At 35.1% G+C, this 20,726-nt stretch overlaps 1 protein-coding gene across 2 annotated transcripts in view; it reads left to right on the top strand.

Annotated features, from left to right (window-relative positions):
* The window catches only part of CNTN3 (contactin 3), a 453,041-nt gene that overhangs the window by 399,397 nt on the left and 32,918 nt on the right, over positions 1-20,726 (top strand). For both annotated transcript variants that reach the window (XM_001373601.5, XM_056804435.1), the window contains 6 exons: positions 12,718-12,835; positions 14,383-14,541; positions 14,639-14,788; positions 17,496-17,566; positions 18,812-19,046; positions 19,345-19,460. In XM_001373601.5, the coding sequence (XP_001373638.4) occupies positions 12,718-12,835; positions 14,383-14,541; positions 14,639-14,788; positions 17,496-17,566; positions 18,812-19,046; positions 19,345-19,460 (849 nt within the window). The remainder of the gene's footprint in view (positions 1-12,717; positions 12,836-14,382; positions 14,542-14,638; positions 14,789-17,495; positions 17,567-18,811; positions 19,047-19,344; positions 19,461-20,726) is intronic.

The raw sequence follows: 20,726 nt of genomic DNA, 5'->3' as shown, positions 1-20,726 counted from the left end.
TCTTTGTTAGTCTCATTAAGTAACTTCTATTATTCTCTTCCATTCTGCTGGTGGCTACAGGAGTTTGTATGACTTCTGTTTTTACATGTTTAATTTGAGATGTCTATGGGGCATTAACTTGGAGATAATCTAATGAGACATTTTAAATTCGTGACTGGAGTTGAGGAGAGCTTCACAGATGGATATTTACTTCTGAGAATCATTCACATAGCAGAATAACCAACACAAGTTTAGGGAGATGCTTTGTGGTACAAATAAGCATTTTGTTGTTGTTGTTGTTGTTGTTGTTGTTGTTGTTGTTGTTGTGTTGTGTGTGTGTGTCTGTGCATGCATGTGTGGGTATGCACCAAACTTTAGCACACCTTTGTTTTTCTATATATTTTTGAAGTAGTTGAAACCAAGGCAGCTAATAAAGTCAGTAAAAAAGAGTATAGAGGGAGGAGAGAATACCAGAACAAGGCACTGTGGCACTCTGTTAATGATGTGTTACCAGAGCAGGAAATTGGGATGTGATCAAAAGAACACTAGTTTTGGAGACACAGGATCTAAGTTCAAGGCATTTATTGTTGGGATGACACCAAAGCAACCCTGTGAGGTCTTCAAACCTCAAAGTTCTTAAGAAGTTCTAAATCCTATATCCTCCTCTCCCTTTTTCACTCAAAAATTTCAGATACCATCACTGAAAACCCTAAAAATCTTTTCTCCTTCATATAGGAGAAATGTTTATGTCCTACTCAAAGGAAAAAAAAAAACTTCCCTCCCTCAAGGTCCTATAAAAGACACCCATTGCTCCTTAATTAGCTAGGTCAGTCACTTGGAAGGAATTATTGAAGCCACTTAAGGCTGTCAACAAAATTTTGACAAAGTCTAAGACCTTTCTTAATTTATGCATGCCCTTAGTCCAACATCCAGAGATGTGCCAATAAAAGTTTCCTCAGAGGAAAAAATGTACACAATCTCTTTGATCTTCATTTTTTACTTTTCCTGCATGATTATCTTAACCCCAAATAATTTTTTGAAAAGTGAATCAAGCCTTGATATACAGTTTTTGCCTATTTTGTGACATATTAATACTCATTTTGAAAAATTAACAACTTATAATCTTATCTTCTGAATTTAACTTTCATTGATTTTGTTCATGCAAATACTTTTTTTAATGTCATTGAAATTGTTGACCCTTTATTTTATGATATCTCTCTCCTGTTTATTCTCCTCCTCTCTATCTCTAGTAATATTTGCTGTGGTACATTCTTTCATTTTTTAAAAAAAAATTTCTTATGAAGTATATGGACAGTTATACATTGGAAACTTATTGAAGCATTTGGTGTAGTATGTTAGTCTAATCCTAATTTAGGCCAAATATCTTTCCAGTTTCCCAAAATACTATGTCAAATAAGAGGTTAGTTCTTACCCTGGTAATTGATGTCCTTGGAGATTATTGAATACTAACCAACTCTACCTGAACTGCTTTTGTCTCTTGATTAACCAAAATTTTACAATGACAGGATTATCATTTTTATTTTCTAAATGGAAACACATACTTTTGAAGATTACTACTTCCCAATGCATTTTAAGATACGACCATGAATTATCTCCATCATTACTTTTTTTAAGGAAAACTTATTTCCCTGAAGATTCCTAATTATTTTTCCCCCACATGAATTTCATTATTATTTTGTTTTCTTCTATAGTGTAGTGCTGTTTAGTAGTTACAATACTAAATATGTCTCTTCATTTAATTACAGTCACCATTTCATTATAATTAAGATGATTTAACAAGATATATGAATGACTTCAGTTTTTTGTCTTCTCTTATTTCTGTATAAAAAATGCATTGTAGTTATTATCATGTAAACCCTAAATAATATGTTGGTAAGTTGATTTCTAGCTATCTCATTCAATTCAGCTATCCATACTGGAAAAACTAATGGAAAGGAATGCCTTTTATCCAGACTCTGATATGCAACTGGATGGAAAATTCATCAATTTAATCAGGGAAAAAAAACAACAAAGTAAAACACTACAAGAACAAGAAAAGTAGGATATATTGGATTACGTTTGAGAAAGTGTTCAGTACTTCTAATAGTTATTCCCTAAAACAAAGACTCATCTTTTTCACATAAGTATTGATCCAGTGATGCTTTGGGACTCTGAGGCATGGATTTTTAAAGGTAATGAAGCTGTATAAGTGGCACAAATCATTCAGGTAAAATATTGTAAAGGATATCATCACACAGGCATCTGATAAGGGAATAGACTGCTCAGGTTGCAAGAGCAAGGAATGTGGTTATAGTTTATATCCTACAATACTAGAAGGGAGGCCCCTTGATTTTGACTGAACTGGTTGTGGAGATTTTTGTAAGGAATTTGACTAGATATGCATCAAATGAGAAAGCATGAATGGGTCCCCAGGTGACTACTAGAAGGAATATCCTCGTTCTTGAGGTCACAAGTCCATTGAAGTATCAAGATAGTCAACTTATTTTATTCATTACATGCTAAGCCAAGGTCCTTTATGAAATAAAAAAAAGACTGATTCTACCTTCTTGGAAATTACTATCTGATAAAAGAAGTTAAGCCACTTAAATATTGTGAAAGTTGGGTGAAAATATAGCAAAGAAACTTAACCTGTTATGGGTATATTGAAAGCAGAATGAAGAGGGGAAAATTCATGGAGATTTTTCATGATATTCATCCTATTCATTGAAATCCAAACAATTTTAATCATGATTAATCTTTCCATACTATTTCTAATGCTTTTTTAAGGTGTCAACACTGTAACTTGCTTCTGTGACTTCCAAATTAAAAATGTCAGTCTTCAAGGACTTACATTCTTTGGTGGATACAGTCACAACTTCTAGGTTATTGTGGTGGGTTTAGTTAAATGCATTTTTTTTTGCATTTTGATATTTTAACATAAGTACCCACAGACATGTAAATAAATGAAACAACTCACAGAAAATGGCTGGTGACATGCTATACCTTTTTCCTTAGAGGCTCATATTCTAATTTTTAGAAAAAAATCAGCCTACTTTATGACATATTTCATTATTATATTTAATTACTCCAAACATGAATAAGAGAGAATATGGAGAAGGAATACTTCATCATTATTCATTCCAGTTTTTAAAACCAACTTTCTGAAAATTTCCATGGGTTGGATGGTTCTCACTGTAGCAAACACTCTTTGATTTTATATAGTTTTTCTTTTTCATTGACTTCAGCATTTTAGATCAGGCTCTTTGCCAAGAAAACAGTTGAGTGATGGGCAGAGAATAATCTCAAGTCAAGTCTTCCATCATCTTTCATCATTTCCAGTGTGTCTCTGAGGCTGAGAAGATCTGATAGGCAGCAATAGAAGAGAGGCAGTGTTTCACTCACTCTCTCATTGTCATAGGTCTTATGGGAACCTGTATAAGAAGATGGTAAAAAATCATAAGCATGCCTCCCAGCCACTATTTTAACTTTCACAGATCCTTTGGTCTTTAAAAGAATTGGAATCCTGGCTTTTGGCTTTCCATTAAAAAAGAATTATAAACCCTGAGCTCAAGGTTCATTCTGAATAGGTTTTATCTTCACATTCATTTTGGAGAATTTGATGAGGTTCCTACTGAAATATTCATAGCAAACAGGGTAGATTATTGTACAATTATGCATAGTATAATGCATACAGTGGGTGTTCAGCACGACTTTGAATGAATAAATAAGCCAAAGTCTTACCAAATAATTTTTGACTCTTCATCTAGTGGCCTGTGACTTATTTTGCAATCATGCTTTTAATCCCAAGAAAAATTCCTAAAAGATGATGTTATTTAAGGCTGACTTATTGTCAGAAAGACATAATTTCAAATTCTGCCCCAGGCATTTACTTAGCTTTGTGTCCTTGGTTAAATCACCTAATTTCTCCCATTCTCAGTTTCCTCACCTGTAAAATGGAGCTGATATAATACTGACCTTCTAGGACTCTTTTGAGAATCCAATAAGATAACATCTTTAGTATTTCATAAACCTTAAAGCACTATAAAAATGTAAGACATTTTTGTTAGAAAACATTAAAATCATTTTCAGTGCTGAAGCCCAACTTTAAGTGATTGACAATTATTTCTCTCCCTTTTGATGGGTTGGAAAGAAAGAAAGAAAGAAAGAAAGAAAGAAAGAAAGAAAGAAAGAAAGAAAGAAAGAAAGAAAGAAAGAAAGAAAGAAAGAAAGAAAGAAAGAAAGAAAGAAAGAAAGAAAGAAAGAAAGAAAGAAAGAAAGAAAGAAAGAAAGAAAGAAAGAAAGAAAGAAAGAAAGAAAGAAAGAAAGAAAGAAAGAAAGAAAGAAAGAAAGAAAGAAAGAGGTGAAGTTGTTGCCACTCATTATCATTGTTCTTAAAGATTTCATTGGGTAGCTCAGGATGCAGATGTGAAGCCTCCTCTGTTTGCTGATTCTAGGTGGCTTTTTTCTTTGTATCTTTAGCACTTACCTCCATGCCTGGCACATAGTAAGGGTTTAATAAAAGCTTGTTGATTGATTGATTGAACCTTGGCAGCTGATAAGATGAACCATAGCCCTGAAATATTATGCCGTTCCAGCTACTCCTAAGACATTTGGAAATGATTGACACAGGATGTCAAGGTTTGGAGGCAATGGGGCAAAATGTTGCATGATTAATATTGGAAGCTAGACAATAATATGGTGTTTACAATGATAAAAAGGAAAAAAGAACCACCCATTCAACCTTGCTACCTGAACGGCAAACAAAGTATTTTTTGAGCTAGGAAATTGTGCTTTTGACAGTCCACCAGAAGCATTTCCATTCTGAATCCTTACTACGGGATAAGTTTTTGCTCATAATTTGTCATTTTGAAGGTCCATGCTGGATCGGCACTTCCTCCTTAAAAAGTTTTCGTCTTCCAAGGTTGATTCTGTAGATTTAATTTTCCAGTATAAGATACTTATCACAGTATCCATTCTTCAGTATCCATATAATTAAAAATATCCATTTGATTTTTTTTCACATAGACTAAATCATCATTTGAATTTCTCCCCCTATGAACACAAAGAATTTTCAATTACATTTCAATATCATTATGTGGAGAAAAAAAATCACAGGGAAAATCAGTCTAAAGAGAACTTCATCACTATTGGCACAGAAGATAATTCTCTTCAGATTTCAAAAATGATGTGGGCTTTGAATTTGTTTTCACATACCATATTCATTGTATCTAGTTATTGTTTAAAAGAATAGTAATGATTAATTGTTGAAGTTTAAAATCCTAAGCATTTTTAATGAATTTTTTAAATGACTGGAAACTGAAATGATTGGGTTTCAAGTGAAAAATTTCATAGATTCAGAGATGAAGTAAAAATAAATTATATTTTTATTAGAATGCAATTTTGCAAATTTCCTAATCTTTTATGTTAAATACCACCAGACTGATATCAAAGTTGTTTAGTGAGAAATAACTGATATCTCTTCAGAAAACCCTTTTAAGAAAAAAATAATTTCTGGAATTCCTTCTAGCTCTCAATTTTAATGATTATAATATAGTAATAATTTAATGATAGGATCAGAGTGGATCTGCACTTTAATATAAAGATGCTGGATGAAGGAAGGCCTTTTACCAATCAATATAGGATATCACATTCTCTGCAATTAATTTTCTATTCAAAGATATTTTATTTTCTCAATTACAGATAATAATAATTTTCAACATATGTGATCCAAAACTATATAATCCAAACTGTCTCCCTCTCTTCTTTCCCTCCCCCCGCACTTAGAGGTGATAAGCAATTTTATCTGGGCCATACATGTGCAACTAATTTTCTTAATGGATACCTAGAAAACTGAGTGATTAAGTAATGTGCTCAGGGTCATATTATGGAAAAAATATGATAATGGGGGGGGGGGAAGTATTTGTTTCAATGTAGAGAGAAGCAGCCATACCTGGGTTCAAATCTGACCTCAAACACTTCCTAGCTATGTGACCCTGGGCAAGTCACTTAATCCACAGTCCTTTGCCTTGGAACCAATACACAGTATTTATTCCAAGATGGAAGGTGAGGGTTTAAAAAAAAGAAAAAGCAAATCACATCAAAGGGATTCTTCTAAAAATACTAAATATTATCTGAATGCATTGAGTAATTGACCATCCTACCCTATACTTATCTCTTCTGCCCTAAACTAATGGGCACAGTGGTTAGAGAACTGGCCCTGGAGTCAGGAGGATCTGAGTTCAAATTTGATCTCAATCACTTACTCATTGTGTGACTCTGGGCAGGTTACTTATCCCCATCTGCCTCAGTTTCCTCAACTGTAAAATGAGCCAGGGAAGGAAATGGCCAACCACGCTATTATCCCTGCCAAGAAAACCCCAAGTGGGGTCATAAAGAGTCAGACTCAGCTAATAAATGGAACAACCACCCCCTAAATGAATAAAACTTATTGTCCATATATCTGATTAATCACCCAGACCTATGATTCCATGTCTCATTGAAGCTCACCTATACCATTGTTTTGTAGCTTTATCATTTATTTTATTATATATATATATTTGTAAACAAATACTATTGTTCCATTTATTATTTCTCCTTCTCCTTTCTTTTTCTCTTTCTTCTCCCACCTCATCATAATAATGACGAATATTCATATAGAACTTTAATGTTTTCCAGATTTCTATAAATCCCTCATTTTAGTCTCACAACAGTCTTGAGAAATAGGTGCTGTTATTTATCCCCACTTTATAGATGAGGAAAATGAGGCAAGAAAGAGGTTAAGTGATTTACCCAGGTCACACTACTCATAAGTTTCTGAGTCCAGATTTGAACTTAAATCTTTCTGATGTCATTTCTAACCATCTGTTTACAAACGTGTGCACTTTTTGATCTTTGTAACAATTGTTGTAAACCCCTTCCCTTTCCTTTCTTTCCCTTGTTCAAATCCCTAGTTTGGGAAATTTAAGATAGGAGTATAGAATGGTTTGTTATTTGGGGGTAAGAATTTTTTTTCCTTCATTCTCCCTTACACCTCCAAATATTGGGCTACCTAGCTGCCTCTTCTCTTCTTATTATTCTTCTTTCTCCTCTTCTTTCTCCTCTCCCTCTTCTGCATCTTTTTCTCATTTTCCCACAAAGCCTAATATAAACATTTGGTAAATATCTTGGCTCTTGAAATAGTATGTGAAAAGAAAATATATGTCTGATCATGGTCAGGGAGTGCTAGAAAATTTACCAGAAAAATCCAAATTATTTTCATCACATTCTACTGATGATGGATTACTTATCTGGTGTAACCCACAAATTTCATTCCCACTTGGATAACTTCGTCCATTTGTTACTCTTAGTATGGAGGGGGTACCTGTGTTGTTTGGGGAGGACTCGTACCTGTGGTTGGAGGTTCCTTTTCAATGACTCTGGAAGAATGAAGCTGATGATTTTTCACAACTCTGGCTCATTTAAATTCAATGTATTCTCCAGTCCAAAGACGACATTATGTGGTTCAATTCGACAATTAAAACGTGCTTATTCCATATCTGTTTTAGGAATCCCTCCATCTTTGTCTACCAATTTTGACAAAATAGATAAATGGGCATTTTCCATTTCTCCCTGACAAGTCTTAAAAAAAAGAAAATGCCCAACTTAGTCTGACCCTCCAATAGTAAAATAAAGTGAGCAACAAAAGCCCTATTAGCAACGGAATACTAAAAGGCAATTCAGATGAACAACTAGAAAGTAAAAAAGCTGAAAAGATTTTCTGGAAGAAAAAAAGCAAAAAGTAAGAGAAAACTTTATAAAATAATACAAGTTAGGAAACAAACAAGCAAGAAAGCGGAGTAGACACTAAATACTGAGTAAAAATGAGGAAGAATGAATGAGTTTGAGTGGACAAAGGGAGCCTTGATGAGCACCTGAAGAAGAGACTGACAGTGGTTCTGGTACATTGCTAGAATGTGTACAAATGAATTAATTTGCAACCCAATTGTTAATAAACATGTCTGAGCCATTATATATTTAAAGTTGTTTTGATAAAATATGTAATACTAATATGCAGGTCCAGCTCCTATTCTATAAAAAGAAAAAGCTCTATTGTATGTCTTCTTTACTTGACTACTCATTTTCAGAGAAATCAATAAGGAGAGGAAGAAATAAAAACTTCCCCCCTAGGAATACTTGCTTTGATAGCATTTGATAGTAAAACTGCTCAACTTCACTGGAAATAATAAAAAAAAACCTCTCAAAACAATCATCTTCCTCTAGTATATGTCAAGGTCAGAAGACTGGAAAGCCTTGCAAAGGTCAGACAGTGCTGAAAATTTTTCTTTGGGCATAAATTCCTTTAAAAATAAGAAACCCTTGAAAAGAGGGAAAAATTAGTTAAAAGAAAGCTTAATTTATAAACAACTCTTCTGGAAAGTTTGTGCTATTGGATTTAGTAATACTATATGTGTACAGTTATTCCATTTGCCTCATTATGACCCTTGGACAAGCTTTGTTTTCTGTGCATGCATGCATGTGTGTGTGTGTGTGCATGTGTAGACAGACAAGTTCTAAAAGGTAATCACATATCACAATCTGTGTACTTTGGATATGGGAGAGGGTTGGGGGGAGGGGAGGGAAAGAATATGATTTTTGTAATCCTGGAAAATGCTCTCAATTAATTAATTAAATAAAATTGAAAAAATGTTTTTAAAAGAATAAATAAATAAAAATAAAATATAAAAAAACCAAATATATCACAATCTGAAATAAGGCATCTATTAATACATACCTTTCTATAATTTCATAATTGTTCCATAATTAATGGATATTATTGGATTATAATCCATCATATTATTGGATTATTGTTATATTAATGGATAAATAATTAATTCCATAATTTCATTTAACACATCATTTTCCCTGATAATAATTCATCTTACACATCATTTTTCATGTGTGGGTAGATAATATGATATATTGAGGACTTATCTAATACTTGAGATTCTGTAGTGTTCCAAAGTGGCAATGGAGCATGTTGGTACAAGAAAAAGAGTAGAGGATATAGAGAAGCACGTTTTTTTTTGGCTTTTCTGAAATAGTGGTCTGGGAAAGAGATTTACCAATTAGGGTAGTGTGGGCTACCTTAGAAAAGTTTCTCCATGGTAGCAAGGTGGCTAATAATTTGTGTGGAAGAGAGGGTAACCATTGGGATTGGTAGTCATTTAAGTTCTCTTCATTACCATTTTGGGGCAAATTAATAAATACACACTGCTTACTCAATCACAAGAAGATGTACTCTCTGCCACCAGGGGAAATTTCATTTTTTGTCTTAGATATGCTTGCTAAATGATTGTTGATTGGTTTTTGGATGTTGAAAATCCAGTATTAAGGAGCACAGTTCCTAAACTGGTAGATTTATAATCTTAGTGTGAGGGTTCTTCCCCTACCAATGCAAACAGTGCTGGTTCTGGGTTCAAAGTTTTTGCCGTCTTTGATCTCTGCCCCTTATTCAACTATCTTGTGTCTTCACAATTAGATTGTAGTCTAGGATATGAGGGCAAATAGGTAGCATAGTAGATAGAGCACTTGCCTTGAATTAGGAAGACTCATCTTCCTGATTTCAACTTCCTCCCCAGACTCTTACTATCCATGGGTCCCTGGGAAAGTCACTTAACCCTGCTTACCTCAGCTTCTCATCTGTAAAATGAGCCAGAAAAGAAAATGGCAAAAACAAAACAAAAAAAAAACACTTCAATATCTTTGCCAAGGAAGCCCCAAGTGGGGACACAAAAAACCTGCACAACTGAAAAACAACCCAATAAAAACTCTAAAATAAATCTTTTCTTAAACTGGCCTCCATTGCTTCTCTCAGTTTTATCCATCAATGCTGCTTATATTCTTTGATTATTCTTCATTATAAGTATTGCAAATACATTAATATTCTAAACCAGTTCATATTCTAAACTAGACATGACCCTGTTTCAATATATAACCATTTGTATATTAATCAAGTATTTTTAGGTTCTTTGGAGGAACTGATTTTATCAGTTAAATTAATTTGGGAATTATTGCAACTTGTTCCTATGATATTGCTCATATTTACATCTTATTTTATCATAAAAACTCTCTATATAAATATAGGCATATGTGTATACAGGTATCCCGTCCACATTGTAGGAATTAGGGGCAAGATGCCCCTGTCATATTAAAAATCCATGCAAAACTTTTTGGTTTTCATGTTCTTTTTGCAAACTTTAGTTTTTTACTTGTTTATTTTTAAAAAGAAATTGCATATATTAATGGAATTAAAGATAAATATGTTAATATGATACAGTGCAAAACATACTTTCTGCATTTCTGAGTTTCTCACCATTTTCTGTGTCTAATGGCTTTCATGTGTCATCTGTGGCTTCATCAAAACTCAAAGAATTCCCATTTAATTTCTTATGGCAACCTGTGACATATCAAAACCACAAGGGGGAGAATCATAGTGTAGAAAGGATAGCTGTATTTAATTCTGATTATACCTTGCCAATTTTCAGTGTTTCTCTGATAGATGTGTTTATCAGTGCATGTACATATATGTTATGGATATTTTCAAATTAACAAACATTTGTTAAGCACCTACAATATGTCAAGTAATATGCTAAACACTGGAGATAAAAAGAAAGACAGAAAGACAAACCATGCTCTCTAGGAGCTCATAGTTGAATAAAGGAAAGAACGTGGAAACAGATAAATGCAGATAAGCTTTGTATATGATCATTTAGAAGATACTAGCATTAAGGTGGATTAGGATAGGCTTTTTTATAGAAAAAATTTAAGTTACAACTTGAACGAGACCAAAGAGAGGAGGCCAGGCGATGAAGCTGAGGAAGGAAGGGATTTCAGACACTGGGAGGAGCTAGTGAAAATGCTCAGAATTAAAAGCTGGATTATTTTATTTGAGAAACAATAAAGAGACCAATGTCACTGGAGTGCAAAGAAGATAGTATAAATAAGGTGTAAGAAGATTGGAGGATCCCAGCTTATGAAAAGCATTGAACACCAAATAGAAGATGTTTTATTTCATCCAGGATGTGATAGGGAACCATTGGTGGTAATTGAATAATAGAGATGAAAATTGTCCAATAAATCTCTGCTTAGGAAGAGCAATTTGACAGCTGAGCAGAGAATGTAGTGGATGGGTGAAAAAGGAAGAGATCATCAACCAAAAGACCATTGTAGTGCCTGAGGTGGGAGATGGGAGAAAAGTGACTAGAAAAGTATGATCACAAGTGTTGGGAGAAAGAAGGGGAAATAGAAAAGAGATGTATTAAAAAACCAACAGTATATGTGGCAATAGATTGGATTAGGGAGGCTTAGAGAAAGTAAGGTTTCAGGAACAACACTTAGATTGTAAGCCCTAGCTTACTGGCCTGAATGGTGGTATTTTCAATAATAATAGAGAAATTCATCAGAGAAGAGTTTGGGGGGATGGAAAATAATTTTTAGTTCAGGTTTGGATATATTGAGGTTAATATACAAATGAAATTAAAACCTCCCGGCCCGTGAGAGGTTTTAAGGAAGGAAAATAGAAACAGGATAGAAGTTTTGGATCCCGCGAAGGGCATGAACGAGCCGGCTTTAGAGATGTAAATAACCGAGTCAGTAATCAATTATTGATATTCGGGAGCCGCAGCCTGCTCCGACCACTGGGCATTACTATCCAGGCTATTCCACCCAATGATCTCAATTTAACACTGCACTGGTCAGAGAATAATGCTAGCTCAGAAGGAAAGGAGATTAGAAACTAAAGGAGGTAGATAATGCTAGGTATTAGCATTGGAAAAGAGAGAGAGACAGGAAGGCCTGACCAAAGGGCCAGGCCTCAGGGAGAAAGATAGAGAGGAGAGAGAAAGGGGAGAAGTTGCTCCTTTGCAAACCTGTCGATGTCCTCCAAGTGGTCAAGCTGGCTGTGTCCCGTTTCTTTTATTCTCTTTGATATACAAATGAGCTCAATACATATTGATCAGTTACATGATGCCTCAATACATATGGATGAGTTACCTAGTGTATTGCCATTGGATAATTGCAAATTATGACAAGGTGAAGGTGGGGTTATTATCCTCAGGTGAGTGAGACAGGAGGAAGCAAGGTTTCGCACCTAACCTCAGCCAAGCTGGGACCATGTGCTCACTCACAGTCCTTGTCTCTCCATAATACCTATGGGCTGGACTGCTACAGAAATATCCTGTTTAAGAGTAACAAAAGACATTTGGAGATCTCAGTATGGAGGTTACGAATGGATCAGGAATCATCAAAGTAGAGATCATAATTGAAAGCTGGGGGACTGATGAGATTACCAAGTGAAACAGAATAGAGGAAGAAGAGAAGGCAGCTGCAGTCAAAGCTCCCAGAGTCATCTACCATTAGTAGGTCTCTTTCTGGATGAAGAGCCAACAAAGGAGACCATGAAGGAGCAAGCAGTGATTCAGTACTGTTTCATACATCATATATGTACTTGTCTGTTTACTTTTTTGGATTACATATTTTTCATATAAATACTCATTTTGCAGAATCTCTCACATGCATTTACATGTCCCCAAGAGTATTAGTAGGCTTATTAAAAAATCTGTATTTTTAAAAATTTGATTTTATCTTGTATCACATAATTCTGAGCTACAAGATCCAGTTTTCTGTTAATGAAATGTTTCCATCATTGCCGAGTCACTTATGCTTTCAAACAATGATGCTCATTACTGGTTTATTCAACAGAGTTCTTCAGGTGATTTGATGATTCGGAACATTCAGCTCAAACACAGTGGGAAATATGTTTGCATGGTACAAACAGAAGTAGACAGTGTTTCATCTGCAGCAGACCTGATAGTAAGAGGTAAATGTACTTGGCTTTTCCGTATCTTTCTCTACCTTTAATTGATATTTTCTTTTTTTTTGTAGACTTAAATTTTTTTATTTAATTAATTCATTTAGAATATTTTTCCATGGTTACATGATTCATGTTCTTTCCCCTCCTCCCACCCCCTCCCATAGCCAATGCACAATTCCACTGGGTTCTACATGTGTCATTGATAATTGATCTTTTCTAAGTGAAGAGAAAACAGTAATGGAATCAATAGATTTCTTCTTTTTATCTCTAATTTCTGCTGACTATATCTCATGTATATTTAGTTATTTGTATGCTGTCTCACACATTAGAAAAGAAGTTCCTTGAGGGTAATTTTGATGGTTTAACACAATGTCTGGCATATAGTAAGTGCTTAATAGGCAGTGAGGTGGGATACAGCACCAGGTCTAGTGTCAGGAAGATCTGAGTTCAAATCAAACACTTAATAGCTGTGTGACCCTAAATCCCTAAATAAGTCTCTTTACATCTGTCTGACAGTTTCCTCAATTTTAAAATGAGGTTCATAAAAACACATTCTCCCCAGGATTGTTGTGAAAATCAAATGAGATATTTGTAAAGCATTTAGCTCAGTGTCTGGCTTACTGTTTGGCTTATACCAGATACTTATTCCCTTCCTCCTTAACCTTCCATTCCAAAATAAATGCTAATTAACTATTTGACAAATGGATTATATGAGTTTGTTCTGACTCAAACCTAATGTTCGTCTGTTTTTGATGGTGTTTGAGAGAACAAGTGCTAATTTAAAGAAATAAAATTCTTTTTATATGTATTCATATCACACTTTAATTGATATTTCACAGTCACAACCTGAGATAGTTTATTTTAAGTATTATATTAGTTCAGAGATGCAAAAGAAGGATTCTTTTTTTAATGTAACCCCCAAAGAATCAAGTTTTCTAGAATGTGCTCTACAGGAAACTCACCAGACCTTGCCGCTCTCCAGTGCTGATTTGCTGCTGTGTTGAAAAATTGCCCTCATCTATCCTAGGGTAAAACAGCTTTAGATAACAAATTGGTGGACAACAGAGATGCATTAGTAGATTACTGGAGGATGCTGGGCCTGAAATAAAAGACATCAAATTTGGAAAGGTATAAGGATCCTGCTGCACAAGGGCCTCTAAAAGAATGTGGCATCTGTAATCGCTTAATGTTATAGTCTTAGAATGACTTTCTCCCGCCTGGATTTCATACTTTTCAAACAACAGACAGAATTTCAGCCAGTGTTAAAAGAAAGAGCGGTGTTTTTATCCCCAGTTAAATGGCTTTTCCCCTAAGAACTGGAGAAATTGGAATCTGTTGGAGGTATTCAGGGGGTGCTCTTATGAGTTGTTTTCTTTTGTATTAGACCTTAACTCCTCTCACAGAGTTGCCACTCATGTTCCAGAGGGTGTCTGAAATGATTAGCATGTCTATTACCTCCCCTGGCCAGCCATTGAAAATCTTGTTTCTTGACCTGCAAAAGTGAATTCCTTTACATATAAAAGCCAATTCCTCATCTTGTTTATCTTGGCTAGGTTCTCCTGGGCCACCAGAAAGTGTAAAAGTGGATGAAATAACAGACACCACCGCCCAACTGTCCTGGAAAGAAGGTACAGACAATCATAGCCCAATCACCTCATATGTCATTCAGGCTCGGACACCTTTCTCAGTGGGCTGGCAGATAGTTACAACAGGTAATGAGGAAAAAACAGGAATCTTGATCTTTGGTCTGCATTTCAAACTCTCATTTTAAGAATCAAACTTCTTTCTTCTCAAAACATTGCTTTATAGTGCCTGACACCATCGATGGAAAAACGTTCACGGCCACAGTAGTGGACTTAAATCCTTGGGTGGAATATGAATTCCGTGTTGTAGCCAATAACAAAATTGGAGGTGGGGAACCAAGTTTACCCTCAGAAAAAGTAAGAACTGAAGAGGCAGGTTAGTGGTTTTTGGTTTTTGGTGGGGGAGGGCAGAATTGCTTCATAAGAAGTTAATAGCTTTTTGTTCTGGGTCTATTTCACTGTTCTTTTGTAGTATCAAAGAATATGGTGCACTTTTCCCCATGGTGGCAGCTGAAGACCTTGCTTCATGCCTCAACATTGCCCCCCAAGTGGGTGATTTCTCCAAAATATCCTTCTGATCTCCTCTATCTCATATATCACTAAGAAAGAAATTCCCATCACCTCCTCTTTCTTTATTATCTTCTATTGTCTTTTGACTCTTCTCTTTGTCAAGGCCAACCCCTTTGAATGCATCTTATCCCTACTGTCTTCTGCATCAGAATATCCCATTCTTTCATTACAAAAATCTTACTGTCATATTTAATTTCTGACCATTATCTGCTTCTGTGATTTCTACAAATAAACCAACATCTCACCTATCCTTTAAAAAAAAAAAAGAGAAAGAACACTTGGTCCAGCCCTTCCCATAGTTATTGCCCCAGATCGCCCCCTCCCTTTTCTCTCCAGCTTCATGGCTAAAATTTGAGGTGCCCATCAATATTAAGTGCTTCTATTTGTATATATTTCCTCTACTCTTACTTTCTTCTAAACTTGCTATCATCTGGTTTCTGATACCATCAGTAACTAAAAAAGATTTCCCCAAAGTTACCAGTGATATCTACATTTCCACATCTAAAAATGTTGTTTTGTCAATACTTATCTTACTTGATCTGTTATACTACCACCTCTCTAGGTAAGAGAAGCTTTCTTCTGCTTCTCTTCCTACCTGTCTGTCCATTCCTTAGACTCCTTTGCTCAACTTTCTTCTCTATCCTGTGTCATAAATACTGGGAAATGGGAGGAGCTCAAGAGTCTGACTTGAGTTCTCTAATATCTTTCTTTTATACTCTTTCATTTGGAGATCTCATTACTGCCCAAAGATTATAATCTCTTGTTCATGTGATTCTTAAATCTCTTTCTTCAACCATAGTCTCCCTCTTGAGTTGCAGTTAGCAATTTGGTGGACATCAATGATATCTCCAACTAGAGACTCAAATCCTCACACTTCACATGTCCAACATTAAACTCAGTATCATTCCCCTATCCAAACTTCCTTATTATTGCCAAGAGCACTATCATACTCCCACTCACCTATGCTTACAATTTCAGAATCTCCCTCAACTTCTCACTCTCACATGACATTTAATCTGTTGCTAAATTTAGTTGTTTCTATCTTCAACATTTTGATCATTATGCAACCTTGCATATAGATAGCTAGGGAGTATAATGGGAAAAATACCAGGCTTGAAGGTAGGAAGAGCTGAATTCAAATCTAGCTTCCCACACTTGGTATCTGTGTAATGCTGGGCAAGTCACTTAACTTTTCTTTGCCTTGGTTTCCTCATCTGTGAATAGAGCATGATAATAGCACCTACTTCCCAGAGTTATCATAAGACTAACATGAGATATTTATAAACATTTTTGCAAACATTAAAGTGCTATTCAAATACTAGCTCTTATTATTGTTATGAAGAAGAGATAAAATCTAATGTAATAATAATCTACACCTATTTTTAAGATTTTGAAAGACAATTACTATGATTCCTAAAAAAGAGTAATTAATGGACTCCAATATAAAAATCCTTCATTTCAATTCCTCAAAATTCTAGATACCAAACTTCAATTTGAGAAGTCTCTTTATAGAAATCTAATAATTGAATAATGAATTTGTAATATTTTCAGGTTACATAATATAAAGTAAGAAGAAGATGATATTTAATTTACATCTTGCATAATTTTTCATGTTTTAGCCACAATTTGGCTACCTTTATTTTTCCCCACCTGGTTTATGACTTCATATGTGTGAAGGATTTCCAGTTTGGAGACTCCCTAAACCAATATACCTTAAAAACCCATCTGTCACTCACAGTCTTAAAAAGTTGCCTGGGCCACTGACTCATTGAGTGTCTTGCCCAGATCATGAATCCATTACGTGTCAGAGATAGATTTAAATCCAAGTCTTCCTTAAAACAAGGCTTGTTCTCTGTCTGTTCTACCATTCTGACTTTCTTATCTCTCAATATGTTTAAGTAATTTTAACTATTTGATGTAAACTAGTTTTATGTACTTTGGAGAAGTTACCAAGAGGAATGACTAAAGTACAGGACTTAGGTGGAATGTTTAGGTTCACAAAGAATAGCTGCAAAAGAAATATTGAAGCACCACCCCAAAATAAATATGAAATTAAGAGATTTCATGTTGCTAATGAAGAGTGTATGTATCCTTCTTTGTATGTCATTCATTCCTATGAAAATCAAGTATCATTATAGAAACATCACCATAGAGACTATCTACATGTTGTATTGAGTAGGAATGTTGAATTTTATGCCCAATTTCCAATTTTAATTTTTTTGCTCCTCTTTTCATTTTGACCAGTCTGATTTGGGGAAATTATTGGGAGATAGGACTTTTTATAGCAACAGGTGTGTGATTTTTCCCAGGGCATCTGAGATTTCCAGTCCATTGCTTGATTTTACCCTTACAACCATATCAGTTACTTGGGGCATCTAGAAAAGAAACATACCATCCTAAGTACTTCAGTGGTCACTCAATTTCAAAAATAAATATTGTCTCTGAAGAAGTTTCCTTCAAACAGCCATTAATAAGCTTAAATCTTGTCTTCTCTATATTCCTCTTCCCCACAGTTCCAGAAGTACCACCTTCAGAAGTAAGTGGAGGAGGTGGAAGTCGGTCAGAACTGGTTATCACTTGGGATGTAAGTTACTTGGGCAAAGTCTCTCTCTGTCTCAGATTTAGACTTGGGGAATAGGGTAGGAGTCTGTTTCTAGATTACAGCCACAACATTTCCAGGCAATGTATGTTACTTGATCCTTTCATTTAATTCGTGTTTTTGTTCCATTCCTGGCCTTCCTTTCAGCACTGGCTTTGTGTGTAATCAGTATAAATTTCAACTATACATCTGAGAGTGAGGAGGCCTGGGAATTGTTGGCATTCTTTTAAGGTTTCAAGGTAATAATAAATAAGCATAAGCAAAAGATTGTTGTAGCAAGGTGCAGCAAATAATTACACCTGTCAACAGGAAATTCCAACTTAGCCAAGGTTTCAGTATTTAAAGTAATGAATTCTGCTCAATACATAGCAATTATTTTAATATTAGTGTTGTGGTTCCTTTCTGCCAGCTCAATGACAGTGATTAGACCATTTATATAATTTTGTTTTATTTTTTTTTAAACTTGGCTTATGAATTGAATTGTAGTCAAGCCTTAATCAGATCTGGAAATATCTACCAAAATATCCAGTGAATGGAAAGAAAAAGAATGTTATGTATTATTTGGCCTTTTTTTCTCCTACAAGACACTAAACCAGATAGTTCCATACATCAACATCAAAGTCATTTTCACTTGTCATCCATATATTCTTGATGTCATCTAAACACAATGCTAGAAATTTGATTATTGAAAGAAAATAAATTAGAAAAGCAGCTGTCCTTCTGTTAGCTTCTACAAAATTTGGTACCCTTCCCTTCTCCCTCTTGTAGAAAAAAGCTAAAAAGAAAAGTCCTCCTCACTCAGATCTTTCTAAAGCTTTATTTAAACAAAAGCACCTGAGTTTCTCATCACTTTCACTTCTACTCCTAACCCTATTCACCACCCTCATTCATAAGGATTGGTCCAATGCCTGAAGTAAGGGGCGTGGCCCCTCCCTTGCACAGGATTGGCCCAATTCAAGACCAATCCCATGTGAGGAATTAAAAGGGTCCCTCCCCCAGCATGGGACCAATCCCACACCAGGAAGTGGAGGGACCCCTGAGGCACCCTGGGGGATGCAGGTCCACCCCTCCCAACACAACATTTTGAAACATTCTGTAAAGATTCTGAAACACTTTGTAGTTTAAATGCCACCAATTATAATAAAGAATTTAAAATAAATAGTTAGATGGGGCTGATTAGTTTTTTTTTTTTTGGTTTGTTTTGTTTTGTTTTGTTTTCCCCTTGTACAGCCAGTCCCTGAGGAATTACAGAATGGTGAAGGTTTTGGCTATGTTGTTGCCTTCAGACCTCTCGGTGTTACCACATGGATCCAGACAGTGGTTACATCTCCCGATACACCGAGATATGTTTTTAGGAATGAAAGTATCCTCTCTTTTTCACCCTATGAAGTAAAAGTTGGTGTCTATAATAACAAAGGCGAAGGGCCATTCAGCCCAGTGACAACTGTTTTCTCTGCAGAAGAAGGTAGGTAGAATATTAATTTTTTGTTCTCCCTTCATATTGTGATTATACTCGAAAGGCAGCGTTTGTCATTTTAGCAGCATATTTTGCCTTATACCTAGTAGAAACTTAACAAGTGTTTATTGGGTTGAGTTATGTTTCTATAACATTTGTGTAATAGTTTAAAAAATTAAATACAACAATGTTTCAATTACTGAAATCCTATCTCTGTGACTCTCTGCTTCTCTCTTTGTCTCTGTCTAGAGACTTGCATATATGATGTATGAATAAATGTATTTTAATTTCATTTCTCCCAACACAGAACCTACAGTAGCTCCATCTCACGTCTTGGCCAATAGCCTCTCTTCGTCAATAATTGAAGTTTCCTGGGATGCCATTCCTTGGAAAATGAGCAGTGGACGGTTACTGGGTTATGAGGTAATCCCTTTTCATTCAAAACTATTGAATCCTGTATAGGTATATTTTACAATGTGAATGAGGGGGAGACAATTAAGGCTTGGGAAATAACTGATGAAAATGCCAGGAGTTGGAAGATGGAGTATCTTGTACAAAGAATAGCAAAGAAACCATTGTCATTGGGTCACAGAAAATATGAGAAAGAGGATGGGAAGTATAAGCTGTAAGAACATTAGAAAGATGGCAAATGGAACCAGATCAGAGGACTTTGTGTTTGATCCTGGAGGTGTTAGGGAGCTATTGAAATTTATTGAGAGGAGGATATGAATATATTTGGTAAAAGCCAAGGTCAACAATAAGAATTTGAAGAAAGGCTCTTAGAACCTAAACTGGATTTTGAAAGACAAAGAGGGATGAGTGGAAGGAGCATAGAGAAGTTGTTATAAACTAGGGAAATAAAAGCAAAGGCACTATGGCAGGATTGAGAATGGTAACAGTTGGACTAAAAAGACAGGAAGCATAGAGGAATAAACAAGACAACCTGAGAGCAAATTGGAAATGGGTGATAAAGGACAAGGGGCATTTAAAGATAATTCTGAAGTTTCCAGAACGAGTGACTGGGTGCAGAGAGGTGAGTGTTTACAGAGTGAGAGGGGTACTTAACTTCTGTGTACTATAAAGATAGTAAATTGGGTCTTTGCAGAGCAATGCTAACCATATCTTAGAAGCAACCAGAAGCCTGAAGCTCAGATTCAATGGTAAATATTTGGAGGCACTGTAATGAATGTAATTAAGTGAATGATACAAGGTGAGCTTTTCAAGAGGCATGACATAAAAAGGGAGGAAGAGGAGAAAACTGAAATCAAAACTTGTTGAATATACCTCAAGTTAGGAGACAAGAGAAAAAAGAAAAGTGGGGGTAGGGAAAAAGATTTATCATTAATTTCATATAATTTAGAATACATTAGTATACATTGTAATCATTTTTGTTATTTAGAAATCTAATGGGTTGGAAGGTTTGATGGGAAAAAATTTATTACAATAAGTCCAAAATGGCAAATAGATATTACTGTGACTTTTGTGGGCAAAATAATCCTGAAAATATATTTAATAGAATTTTATAAAAAATTAACATTAAGGAAACAATGCTGAGATTTATTTACAAAAGAAAAAAAAACATTTAATTTGCCAGATGAAATGATAATACTTTTTGATTCTAATATCATTTAGAAATTAAGTGACAAGCAATGACATAATGTCATAGCAAGTGATGCCATTGGCAATAAA

Source organism: Monodelphis domestica, chromosome 7 (assembly GCF_027887165.1).
Source record: "Monodelphis domestica isolate mMonDom1 chromosome 7, mMonDom1.pri, whole genome shotgun sequence".
NCBI classification, from domain to species: Eukaryota; Metazoa; Chordata; class Mammalia; order Didelphimorphia; family Didelphidae; genus Monodelphis; species Monodelphis domestica.
The sequence above is the reverse complement of the archived record's forward strand: the minus strand, read 5'-3'. Positions and strand labels throughout refer to the sequence as shown.